The 13,039-nt window shown below is 43.4% G+C and overlaps 1 protein-coding gene across 1 annotated transcript in view; it reads right to left on the reverse strand.

The window, feature by feature from the left end:
• Positions 1-4,629: 4,629 nt before the first annotated feature.
• The window catches only part of LOC110570658 (collagen alpha-4(VI) chain-like), a gene marked incomplete at its 3' end in the record, with an annotated part of 83,050 nt that continues 74,640 nt past the window's right edge, over positions 4,630-13,039 (reverse strand). The window contains exons 33-36 of the mRNA XM_021678709.1: positions 8,434-8,524; positions 6,443-7,126; positions 5,288-5,384; positions 4,630-4,804 (exon numbers count right to left, since the gene is read on the reverse strand). Coding sequence (XP_021534384.1) covers positions 4,630-4,804; positions 5,288-5,384; positions 6,443-7,126; positions 8,434-8,524 — 1,047 coding nt within the window. The remainder of the gene's footprint in view (positions 4,805-5,287; positions 5,385-6,442; positions 7,127-8,433; positions 8,525-13,039) is intronic.

Here is a 13,039-nt window from a genome sequence, read left to right on the forward strand (position 1 = left end):
CAAAAAGAATGAAATCTTGCAATTCACAACAATGTGGATGGAACTAGAGGGTATTATGCTAAGCAAAATAAGTCAGTCAGAGAAAGACAAATATTATATGATTCTACTCATATGTGGAATTTAAGAAACAAAACAGATGAACATAGGGGAAGGGAAGGAAAAATAAGATGAAACAGAGAGAGAAAACCATAAAAGACTCTTAACTATAGGAAACAAACTGAGGGTCGCTGGAGGGGAGTTAGGTGAGGAGATGGGATAATTAGGCGATGGGCATTAAGAAGGGCACTTGATGGAATGAGCACTGGGTGTTATATGCAACTGATGAATCACTAAATTCTACCTCTGAAACTATTAATACACTATATGTTAAATTGAATTTAAATTTTTTTAAAAGTCTTTAAAAAAATAAATAAAAAATAAATGCCCAGTGTCTACTAAGCATTTGAAATGTGGCTATTGCAACTAAAGAACTGATTTTTTTTGGTTTGTTTTATTAGTCATCAGGGAAATTCAAATCAAAACCACATTGAGATACCACCTTACACCAGTTAGAATGGCAAAAATTGACAAGGCAAGAAATAACAAATGTTGGAGAGGTTATGGAGAAAAGGGAACCCTCTTACACTTTTGGTAGGAATGCAAGTTGGTACAGCCACTTTGGAAAACAGTGTGGAGGTGCCTCAAAAATTAAAAATAGAGCTACCCTATGACCCAGCAATGGCACTCCTGGGTATTTACCCCAAAGACACAGATGTAGTGAAAAGAAGGGCCATATGCATCACAATGTTCATAGCAGCAATGTCCGCAATAACCAAACTGTGAAAAGAACTGAAATGCCCTTCAACAGATGAATGGATAAAGAAGATGTGGTCCATCTATACAATGGAATATTACTCAGCCATCAGAAAGGATGAATACCCAACTTTTACATCAACATGGATGGGACTGGAGGAGATTATGCTAAGTGAAATAAGTCAAGCAGAGAAAGTCAATTATCATATGGTTTCACTTATTTGTGGAACATAAGGAATAGCACAGAGGTCATTAGGAGAAGGAAGGGAAAAATGAAGGTGGGGAAATCGGAGGGAGAGATGAACCATGAGAGACTATGGACTCTGAGAAACAAACTGAGGGTTTTAGAGGGGAGGGGGTGTGGGGATGGGTTAGCCTGGTGATGGGTATTAAGGAGGGCACGTACTGCATGGAGCACTGGGTGTTACATGAAAACAATGATTCATGGATCACTACATCAAAAACTAATGATGTATTGTATGGTGACTAACATAATAAAATAAAATTTAAAAAAAATTTATTTAAATAGCCAATGTGGCTAGTGAGTGGTCAGTGCAACTATAGGTAAGTAAATCCTGATGCTTTATCTCTGAAGTATTCTTTATAACCTAACACTCAGGGAGCCTCTGACTCTTCAGTTTTATTTTATCAGTAGGATATGGCATTGGGGGCCAATAAATGTTCCCCCAAGCAATTATTGCTAGCTTCCAATTTCACATTTCCATTATTTTTACTATAAATATTAACTTTTGCCCTCTTAGAAAGATCCTACAGCAGTGTTACTCAAACAGGTCCATGAAATCCAGGAATAAAGGAAAGAAAAGGAGGAAAGATGAGTGTTGGGTAGGAATGGGTCTGTCTCCTGGCATATATGTCCTATAGTGTAGTCCTGGAGGAAAAACAAAACAAAAACAAAAAAATAGATCTGTGTGCTTTGGAGAGAACACTAGAATTGAAAATATACCAAGATCAGCCTGGTTCTGTGAAAAGAAAGGACAGTCACTTAATTCATCACAAGTACAATAAAAGATTGCCAGTGTTATGGCAGAATGTGGCTGAAGATAGAGGGGCACAAAGGAGGCCATGAAAATTTAACACTCCCTGGGGCCAGAATGGACTCTAAGTAGAGGTGAAACTTGAATAGTGAAAGGTGAGTAGAGGTAGTCCAGGTGGATACCATGGAGAGGAGGCAGTCAGGTGAAGGTGAGCACCTCCATGGCGACAGGGAATAAATAACGGGGCATGAGGGGCAAATAGGGCAAAAGGCACCTGCAGGAGAGTGGCGGTCAGTGAGGCCCCAGAAGACCATGGCCGGGGTCCGATTGCAGAGGCCTGTGTGCCTTACCCAGGCACAGGGACACTATCTTCTAAACGATGGGGAACTATAGAAGAAGAGAAATGACATGGCCACATGTGCAGGCAAGCTAGAAAAAAATAATTTGGTGCTCAGACAGGAATTGGGAATGGGACAAATTGGAAGAGATGAGATCAAACAGAGAGCTCCGCAGTTACCCTTGAAGTGAAAGCCAAGGTGCTGGAAAAAAGATGTGGGAAAGGGATGCTGAGAAGGAAGTCACACCAAGATCTGGTCACCAGCTGGAGGGGGGAGGCGAGGAGAGGAGAATGACCAGCGTGATGTTTGGGTTTTGCCTTTCCATTCTTGGGCCGATGGTGGTGCATTCCAGTAAAGGAATAGAGGAGGAGAAGGTTTGAATGGTAAAGATGAGTGGAGCTCATGTAACTGAGTTTGTTTGAGATGACTGAGGGGATGTGCCATCACGCAATCTGGAGGGTAGATTGGAGGATACATTGGTCTGCAGTTCAACAGAGTGAAGGTTGAAGATATGGATTTGGAGTCATCAGTCCAAGGGGGGAGAGCCGAAGTCCCGGCCGGAAAGCTGCCTCCAGCGTGTGCACAGAGCATTCAGGGGTGCTGACCACGGGCCCTGGGGAAAAGCATGACAGGTTTGCTCTGAAATTAATGAAGCCTAAGCTTCTGCACCCCTCACTTGCATAAGCCTCTTCTAAAGAAATACTCACTTTGTCCTTAATTTTAATATCTTTGTTTTCTTTTTCTTAAAGAAAGGCTTATATGTAGGCATTGTATCAACATCAGATTCCATAAAACCCAGATCCCTCTGTAAGGATGGACCTGGAAAGAGGAGCCCACAAGAATGAACTGGTCAGAAGTGGAAGATCAAGGTAAGAATGCTGTTTCTGAAGCCCAGAGAGGAGGGGGTTTGGAGAGGAAGGTAGTGGGGAAAGTCCCAAGGAGCTCAAGTCAGGTCTGAAAGAGCCCTTTGGTCTTTCTCGACAGTTCGCAACACACTTGAAGACAAGGGCTGGCTCTTTTCCCTGAGCCGAGGGCTGGAGGCAAGGGCGTGCAACCAGCCATCTAGGAGGTCACAGGAGGTTGCACGTGGCTACATTTATTTCTTTTGAAAACAGAAAATAAAATAATAAAATAAAATAAGGCCATCTGCTAGAGAAAGAGACATGGGGGAAGGAGCTTGAGGAGGTGGCAAAGGTTTAGAGTGCCCTTGGAATGCCACGGGAGGGGAACTGGCCAGAGCCAAGTTACCCACTGTAGGACACTGGGGGGAGCTTCCGGCCTCAGTGTTTGGCTGTGAATAGGACCGGATGAGATAACCAGTAATCTCTCCTCCATCTCCTTCACCTTGAATTTGTAGGCAAGAGTGCCTTAGAAGAGTAGTTCTCACACTTGGTTGCGCAGTGGACTCCCTGGGTAAGTTCCACACACAGAGATTCTGACTGAATGGGTCTGCGGTGAGGTCTAAGCATTGAGAATGTTTAGATTCTCAGGCGATTCTAATTTACAGCCAAGACTGAAAATCACTGCCTTGGTAAGACTACCTGAGGATAGTACACAGTAGAAAAAACAAGAACTAGCAAGATCAGGTGTTCTATGCGTAATGTTTAGCTGCCCATGCCAGGAGAACCAATTCCTAGGTCTGTCTGGTTTTGTTATTTCCCTTTGGACATGTATTTGCTTTGGAATCTAAGAGGTAGGACATATCATTGACATCTTAACTGCTAACTTGTACTGTATCCTTCTATGTGGCAAACACACGAATTATCCGGTTTTATTCTTAACGTAATCCTATGAGGTAGGTATTCACATAATCCCCACTTCACAGATCAGAAAACTGAGCCCCTGGAGAACCATCTAGTCACATTCAAAACTTCTGGGCAATTATCTCTCATTTAATCTAAGTAGGACTGACCCCCACCACTCACGAGAAACCTCTTTCAGCTATGGAAAAGATATGTTTACTGTTTTGCTTAATTTGCTCATTCCATGTAAGAGGTAACATGGCATTTGCATTACCACCTGCCGTAATCAAAATCGATGCTACACTTGTTTTAGATGGATCCAAAATGTTCCTTAAACTTGGTCAGTGAATATGTAGCCACTCATACAGGGATGAAGGAACCTTCTACTTTCCTTCAAGGTCAGGAGCATGTTCTGTTCGCCACTTCTGCAATAGATCATTGCTTCTGGGCAATGAAGTAAACCCTTCACAGGGTTTGTCTCCATAATAATACTCCCTGAAATAACTGCTGTTCAGTTCTAGTTTTATAGTCAGACCTAAGTCAGCCTTCATATGTTTTCTTAAATTAATGTCTTTAGTTACGTACATGAATTTCTGCATCTGAAAGTGACTAAAAAGCCAAAATTTGCATGCTAACACAGTGCACAGGGATTTTTTTTTTTTTTTAATGAAGACAACCTAAGGAGCAAGAAATCGTTTGGTTTTTACCATAGGCAGTGCCTGAATTTCTTTCTTTTCCAGTTTGTTTTCGTCTTGCAGGCCTTTCTTGTCCATTTCCTTCAGCACCATGTCCATTCTTTTCATAATTTTCAAGTGCTTCTTGCCAAGTTACAGATTTCACTGTGGCTTTTCTATTCTCCTCTAGCAAAATGTCTGTCCCTCCAAGTGCTTCCAGATCACCCGCAAAGCCAGATTGGCCAAATTGGAGCTTGGGCAACCTGTGTAGAAACAATTCCGTCTCAAACTGCAAAACTGAACCACAAAAACTGGGAGGTTCAGTCCCCAACTGATACAGGTGGGCTCAAAAAACCAGGTTTGAGCATTTCCTGATGACTTTGGTGTCAAATTGGCTAGTTTCTTAGGTTTGCAGAGATGCTTGCACACACATCAGAATAATATGGTTGGCGTTATTAATTTTGCCTCTGGGACATGGGATTAAAGGCTTCGGAGGATGTAGTAGAATGAGAAATTGTTATTTCTTTGCTTTTATATACTGATGTGCCCTTTAAATTTGTTATATTGGCCCTGTATTACTCTTAACATTAAAAAAAAAAACAAAAAACCCATATCAGAGTTGTCAAACAGAGGAGCATCCTAGCCCCAGTGGTTTGGGTCAGGTCAAGGACTTGGCGTCACCTGTGACCTTTCTTTAGGGAGAGAGTCTTCTGCAGGGGACAACCTCAGCTCTGCCTTCAGCCTACCTCCTGACAAGCCTAAATGGTTGCAGCAGAGTGTCCCCTCGGTTCGGGCCCCCACATTTTCCAATGAGCTCGGGGGATGGGTACTGGTTTATTCCACCTAAAAATAAAATTAAAAAATTAAATCAAGTCAAAGCACGCATAAAGTAATGTAAAACTTAAAAATAAAATAAACATACAATAAAATAAAGCATAAAAACAAAATATTATCCATAAAGACATAAAATTTAAAAGACAAAAAGTCAAAGCATAAAATAAAATAAAATACACAATAAAACAAAATAAAAAACAAAAAAATAAAAATAAACTCAAAACATAAAGACCAAAAAAATCCACTGACATGAAATGAAAAAAATATATATATAAATTCAAGTAAGGCATAAAACAAACACCAAAATAAAAGCAAAGAAAATAAAATAAAAACCAAACAAAATAAAAATATGAAATTCATCCTATCACATAAATTATATAAAATAAAATCAGAACATAAAAGAGTATACCAAAACAAAAAATTAAACCTAACACAATAAAATATTTAAAAGTTAAGTAAAATGAAATTGAAACGGACTAGAAAAGTGATTCCCTCAGCCTGCTTCTCAGAGTCACTAAGCCACCAGCCATCTATTAGAATGCTCTCCTCCACCTCCTACAAAGATAAGGAATCAGAATGCACATTTTAACAAGATCCCTGAAAGGTACATGTGCACGTTAAAATTTAAGAAGCACTGTTATATGCCACTGGATCTGTAATCCATATTCCTGGATATAGGAATAACAATAACTATTCCTTATATTTGTTCAATGCTGGTGCTTTCAAGGTCCGTCCACACGTATATTTGAATGTAGGCTTCACAAATAAGGAAGAGACTGTAATTCTCATTTTGGTAAAGGACAAAATCAAGAGGTTAAGTAGAAGAAACCTGAGGCCTCCCAACCACCAAACGAGAGGTTCCAGATAAGAAACCAGCGCTAGGTTTGGCATAGTGTCAGGGCAATGATAGGTCATGGTTTTTAGCAAATTGGGTGAAGGTGCTTTCTGGAGACTCCCCAGAGGACACACTCAGCAAGTGTGAAGGTACAGCGGGTACCTACTCGCCCAAATACCAGGCTCTAGTAAGTTCCTCTCCCCACCTCACCCAGGGCATCCCCAGTGCTTACTTTTTAGAAGGTTCAGGAAGGCCCTCGTGAATCCCTGGGCATAGGCTACTTCCTGGCCTGAGATTCCCTCCAGACGTAGCAGGTGCTGCTCGGTGGGGAGGCTGGCCACACCCTCCAGCTCAGCCAGCTCATGGGTACCCACACCTGGGCCCAAGGCCAGCACAAACAGAGTGATGCCCTTGCACTTGGCCTCCAGGGACAGAGTCCTTAGCTTCTCCTGGTCCCAGCTGCTGGTCTCACTGGCCACGATGGCGAAGAGGACCCGCACCTGCCTGGGCAGAGGGGCTGCCAGGAGCACCTTCTCCAGAGTCCACTCCAGGGCGTGGCCCAGGGCGGGAGCTCCCTGCAGAGGGCGGCCAGAAGCCTCACGGAGGTACCTCCGCATCTGTATCTTTTGGCTGTAGGAGGTCAGGTGGAAGCCCTCCAGCACAGGGGGGCGCCCTGCACCGGGCCAGAAGCCTGGAGTTGTGTACATCACCAGGGCAGCACGCGCCCCACGGAGGGACACGCTAGGCTGCGCAGCCACCTCCAGGTCGTCGAGCATGGCATCCACTAGACTCAGGGCAGTGCGGTACACATCAGCACCAATGCCATAGGAGCTGTCCACCACGAATACCACGTCCATGTCCCCTGCCAGGGGTCCTGGCGCGCTCCGCTCACACTCTGGGTCTGGTCTGCACTTGTCTGGGGAGGAAGTGCCAGGAGAGGTTGGGGTTACCACGCATCCCTTTCCTTTCCATGCAAACACATTTCCAGACTCTCGGTAAGAATAGACGCTGCTGAGCGCTACCTGCATTGTGTTAACAAGGTAAGCTGATGGGCAATGTAAGTAATCATGCCCATTTTTCAGAAAAATGAATTCAGACAATCTAATCCTACGTTTAATGTTTTTAACCACTAGGCCACGGCTTTCTAATCTCTAGGTTCACAGACACCTGCCTGGTTCAGTCCTGGCTCTCGTATTGGGTGTGTGACCTTGGGCAAATTATTCAGCCTTCCCCATGCCTGTTTCCTCATCTGTCAGATGGAGATAATGATGATAATAACAGTACGTACCTTATGAGGTTGTTTGTGAGGTTTAAATAAAAAATGAGTTAATATATGTAAGTGCTCAGAACAATGCCCAGTGTGTAGTAAGAGCTCAAGCTCAATAAATACCAGCTAGGCTTATGCTTCTACAGAAGGGACCAAAACCCAGAGAGACCAGGTGTCAAATGATTTGATGGGTGTGAAAGCAGCTCATCAACTGTAACATACTCTACAAACGGCTGCCACTGTATTTGACTTGACCAAGTTCTCAGGGCCAAATCTCTCATGGCAGTGTTAAGTCTAAGTGTGGATCGACTAGAGGGAATGATTAAATCCCCTTTCAATTTCACCTAAAGGACTCACTCTGGCCCTGGGTGCCATGGGTGTGGATGAGAGCTCTACACACTTGGGCATGTATGGGCTTCAGCACGAAGTTCTCTCTGGCACAGATTAATATGAGTGCAGGTATAGTGATGGAAGCCAGAGACACAGAGACATTGAATGACTTGCCAATATCCCACTGGTGGTCAATGGCAGTTCCAGGCTGAGAACCCAGGATTCTGGACTCTAGTTCAGGGGTCTGCCTTGCACACTAAGGGGCCACTGAGTAAGGAACACAAGCCCAGCGATCTACAGGAGACTGGCAGGACAGGTAAATAAGCAGAGCGGACCAGGGATAAGACCATAGGGATGGAAGGGACTGTGGGGCACTCATATCAAAAGAGGTCAGGCACAGCTCAGTTTGGGCTGACTGTGGCCACAAAGGAATACAGTGTCTGTGATTCTCAAGACGATTCCTAAGAAAAACTGGAAATCCGGACTTGATAAGAATTCCCAGATTCTAAGACTCTGCACATATTCAAGTAAATACACATCTGCAGGGCAGATCTGGCCTGTGGCCACCAGTGAATTCATCCTGTTGTAAAGACATCAGTCCGATCAGAAACGCTGTCTGGGCTTACCATAGCAGAGAGTGCAGTGGACCATGTGCTCCACGTCCTGCTGACTCTCGGTCTCCCAGACAAACAGGTGAAATCTGTTGGTTCCATCCGTCTAATCCAAACACATACGCAAAGTTTATCAGTAGTGGAATTAAATTTCAAGTCATGTTTTTCATGCTTTTTCCAATTCAGATGAGAAAGACATTCATATGATAGTTTTAGAGAATATATGTAATTATATACCGATAAATAATTTGGTATTACCTATTACAGTTATTTATTGTCATTTAGTTCTCTAGTTCGAACCTGGATGTTAGATTATCGTTGCTGTGGGGACACGTGGGTCTTCAGACTCCCGATGTGTGTAAAACTGAGCCAGTGTTGTGTTGTGTTAGAATGAGATCAAGGAGTTGAAGATACAATCATTTATAAATTCCATATATGTTCAGTGATTGTCCACAGTATGCAAGATGCAGTGTGGTGGGAGTTATAAACACGAACAGGCAGACCCTTCAAGGAGATGGTCATACAGGTCATACACCATTAGAATGGAATGAGGTAGATACCACAGGGGAGGCCTCTCTAGCATATTCCTGGTGTTCAGGGCTGGTACATACCAGAGTCAGAAGGCAAGAGTGAGGAAGACTCAGGGAAGGCTTTGTAGGGATGGCAAATCTATTTATCTCCTTCCTTCAACCTTTCCAATTATGATTAATGTAATAACTGATATCAAAGCTTAAAAAGCAAACAATAATAACAACAATAAATCCAACAAGTTCATGTGACAACTAGTTAATCAATAAACCCATTCCCTCTTCTTCCTAGGGCCACAACCAGACAACATTTCCCACCGTCCCTTGTAGTTAATTAGGACCACAAGTAGGGTCTAGCCAATGCCATGTGAGTGGATGGATGCCATTTCTGGCACATGCATGATACTCTGTGTGTGCACATCTGCCAGCCAAATGTAGAGGACTCAGAAAAAGGTTTAGAGGCCCTTCGGTATGATGGGGCCATTGATAGGATCCCAGGTCCTGAAACGGCTGCACAGAGCAAAACATTCCTCCCCTCCACACCCATATCCAAGGATCCACATTCACTTGTGACAGATGGCAGAAAGAAACTTTATTATGTTAAGCCATTGAGACTTGGACATGAATGCTTCCACAGTTAACCTTCCCTGGCAAATGGAGATTATTTGCAGGACTTCCACCTCACGATGAAATTCGGAATGCTGTCAGACTATTTCTCTCCAGATATGAGGTGAATATCTAAGATTAGTTCTGTCCATCACATTGTCTGCTCTCTGTCAAAACATGAAGGATAGGGCCCCGCCGCTCCTCTCCCTTCATCCCTGTGGCCAGGACCAAGTAGGTTCTGGGCCCTCCTCTAGAATCAAAGTGCTAGGGACATGAAGCTGTCATGCTAGCCCTCAGGGAGAGAAGATAGGCAAAGGTTACTTTGGAAAAGAATTTTCTGTAACATGTCCTCCTGACAGAGCTCTTCAGTCTTTCTGCTTGGGACTGCAGCATATCCTCAACTTTAGCTCTCAGAGTGAGCTTACATGAAAGAAAAACCCATGTGGAGAAAGAAATATAAAGAGCTGAACTTTTATTCTTGCTAGTGTAACACAAAAACAACATGGGTACTTTCCCAAGACTCTTGAGAAGAAAGGCAAAATGAATTCTCTCTTGTTCCTCACCTGGTTATGCTTTTTCCTGATTCAATTCAAATCAACCAAGACTGATTAAACAGCTACTAAATAGAAGTCTTAACAAGCCCTGCAGAGATACAAAAATGACAGTCACATCTTCAAAGAGCTTAAAACCTAGCTGGAATGAGAGACAAACAACTTTCAAAAAAGAAAGAGGTCCAATAATATGTTTTAGGGACACAGGAAGAGGAGGTTCATTTGAAGCGACGGGAATGGAGGGAGCCTGATGAAGATAGTGACATCTGGCACTTTGGGAAGAATGAGTAGGATACTTACATAGCAAAGGAGCAGGTGAAAGAATTACAGTGTGGAGGAACAGCATGTACAAAGGCCCAGGGGTAGACAGTGGTTGTCTACAGAATTCTCCTTAGTGTTCCCGCTCCCCAGAGATTAGAGAAAGCCCACCTCCAGTGTGCAGCTACACAGCACATCTGAAACCCTGAAACCCCCTGCCAGATGGAGGAGACTCCACTTGAAGAAAAATGGCAGAGTTGCCAAAATTCAACATTCAGATCTATTCCACATGGTCATCAGATCTGAGTACCGACCAAGCCAAATGGACCTAATTAATCACCAGGGATTAGAGAGAACAGTAGAGGCACATTAGTAGCTTTACTGGAAATCACATGAGGCAACTTGAAAAGCTGCTGAAATCAGGATCCATGGCAGTGTTCCAGGAGCTATGGGAAGACTGAGATGACCCTAGGAGCATCCATTGTATTCCAAGAGTTGTGGGGAACCACTAAGTTCGTGTATATTATTTTTAAATCACAGGAAACCTAGGTGAAGTGTGCTATAAAATGCAGAGTTTGTGTGAATTTTTAAGGTAGTATGAAAGACGTCAAAGAAATTCAAACATCCCCCCGCAAGTTTGGTCCATGGGAAGAGTCCAATGCAGCAGTAACAGATTTGGTGTCAGGATCCCAGGTCCTGGTCCCTGATCTGCCATGGTTGGCTGCGTGACCTTGGACAAGGCTCTGGTGCCTCAGATTCCTCAACAATAGAGTTGAGGGTCTGAATGGATGCCACAAGTTTTCTTCCTGTTTCAACACTGCCTGGTCCTCAGTTCTAATCTTCTGTATTTGCCTCATGTTCAGGACACTGTGTTACCTTTTCTACTCCGAGCAACTCAGAGGATGTAACTCTTCCATCTGTTGTCTGCTTACTGGAAAATTACCAAATTCAACTGAATTGGAATAGTTACAAAACTTACATTTTTTTAAAAACTTTTCTTAGGGAACCATGAGAGACTATGGACTCTGAGAAACAAACTGAGGGTTTTAGAGGGGAGGGGGGTGGGGGGATGGGTTAGCCTGGTGATGGGTATTAAAGAGGGCACATACTGAATGGAGCACTGGGTGTTCTACGCAAACAGTGAATCATGGAACACTACATCAAAAACTAATGCTGTAATGTATGGTGACTAACATAACATAATAAAATTAAATTAAAAAAAAACTTTTCTTAGGAAGAATAATTTTGTGATCACGCTTAAAATTTGTACTGTTCTGGCAAAAATAAAATTGTGGGAACAAGTACACAAAAACACAATGAAAGTCCATAGGGGACTATGACTCAGTATAGATTCATCCATACTTAGTTGTCATTAATGAACCTCTAATTACTTTGAATTTGGACTTGCCAGCATGGTCCTAGTCATTGACTCCTGGGAAAGCTCAAGCAGAGAGACAGTGTGGGAGGGAATCAGTATGAGGAGAGGAGAAAATTGGCTTGTTGAGTCTTAGTGCAAACTCCCATCAGCACCAGAGAAGGAAATTTCAAAAACAGAGTACCTTAAACACAGACTAAGTGATCTGCTTGAAGCGCAAAGCTTTATGACAGTTTGAATCAACGCCTTTGGTGATTCTCTCAACCAACTTCATTCCTGAATGTCCAGCTGTGGTCTGTTGGGACTAGTTATATACTAAAGACAAGAGTGTATGGAGGGGAGAAGACATGGCACATGGATTTGCATTCACGTCCTCTTTTGTTTCATAGACAGAAAGATATATTTTCAAAGGATTCAGACAACCCTCAAACCCCAGCCCCCAATTTTTAAAGAAGTCCCCATGAGCCCTGAGCTGGAAAGACCCACAGGGTTCAATCCAATGTTTCAGCTGCTGTCTAAAGCTGCCAAGGTCATGGGACAATGTTCATTCCTGGGACTGAGCTGGGGGAGGCTCTTGGCTTGGATGGGAATAGAAGGGAAGAAAGCGAGTGCCAGGGAGGAGGATTTGCCTTGGACAGAGGGAGAGCTAACTGGACCCTAAGGAGGGAAACAGAAACCATCTGGCTTCCAGTTGAGGCGAGGACTTGGGGAACAAGGGAAAATGGGCAAAATGGGGAAGGAGGCAGATGGAGAGAATAGTCATGCAACCTGTGACTGACCCCAGGAGCTTGAGTCCAGCCCTGATTCCTTGCAGTTGGCATGGTCCCATCCCACCAAGACTGCCGTGAAACAGCGGCCTCCTCCTGGAATTCCCAGCTAACATTAGGGGTTGGCATTGGATTGAGGTGGCAGGTGGCATAGTGGGACTTGGAAACCTGACAGATTGGAGTGCAAATTCCAGGACTATGCAGTTTAAAACAAGTTGCTTTACCTCTGACCTTCCCTTACCTCATCTGGGAAATGTAGATTATCATTATTAACTTATGGGATAGTTATGAGAATTAGACCAACACTCCTCAAACTTTAACACTCATGCAAACCATCTAGGGATCTTGTTAAAAATGCAGAGCCTGGGATGGTGTCCCCATCAGGCTCCAGCCCACTCTCAGCATGGTGTGTGCTTGAGAGTCTCTCTCTCCCTTTCCCTCTGCCCCCCCCCCCCCTGCTCGAGCGCATTCTCTCTCTAAATAAATAAATTTTTAAAAATCTTTTTAAAAAATGCAGAGCCTAATTAATTAGATTGG

This window comes from Neomonachus schauinslandi, chromosome 1 (assembly GCF_002201575.2).
Source record: "Neomonachus schauinslandi chromosome 1, ASM220157v2, whole genome shotgun sequence".
Taxonomy (NCBI): Eukaryota; Metazoa; Chordata; class Mammalia; order Carnivora; family Phocidae; genus Neomonachus; species Neomonachus schauinslandi.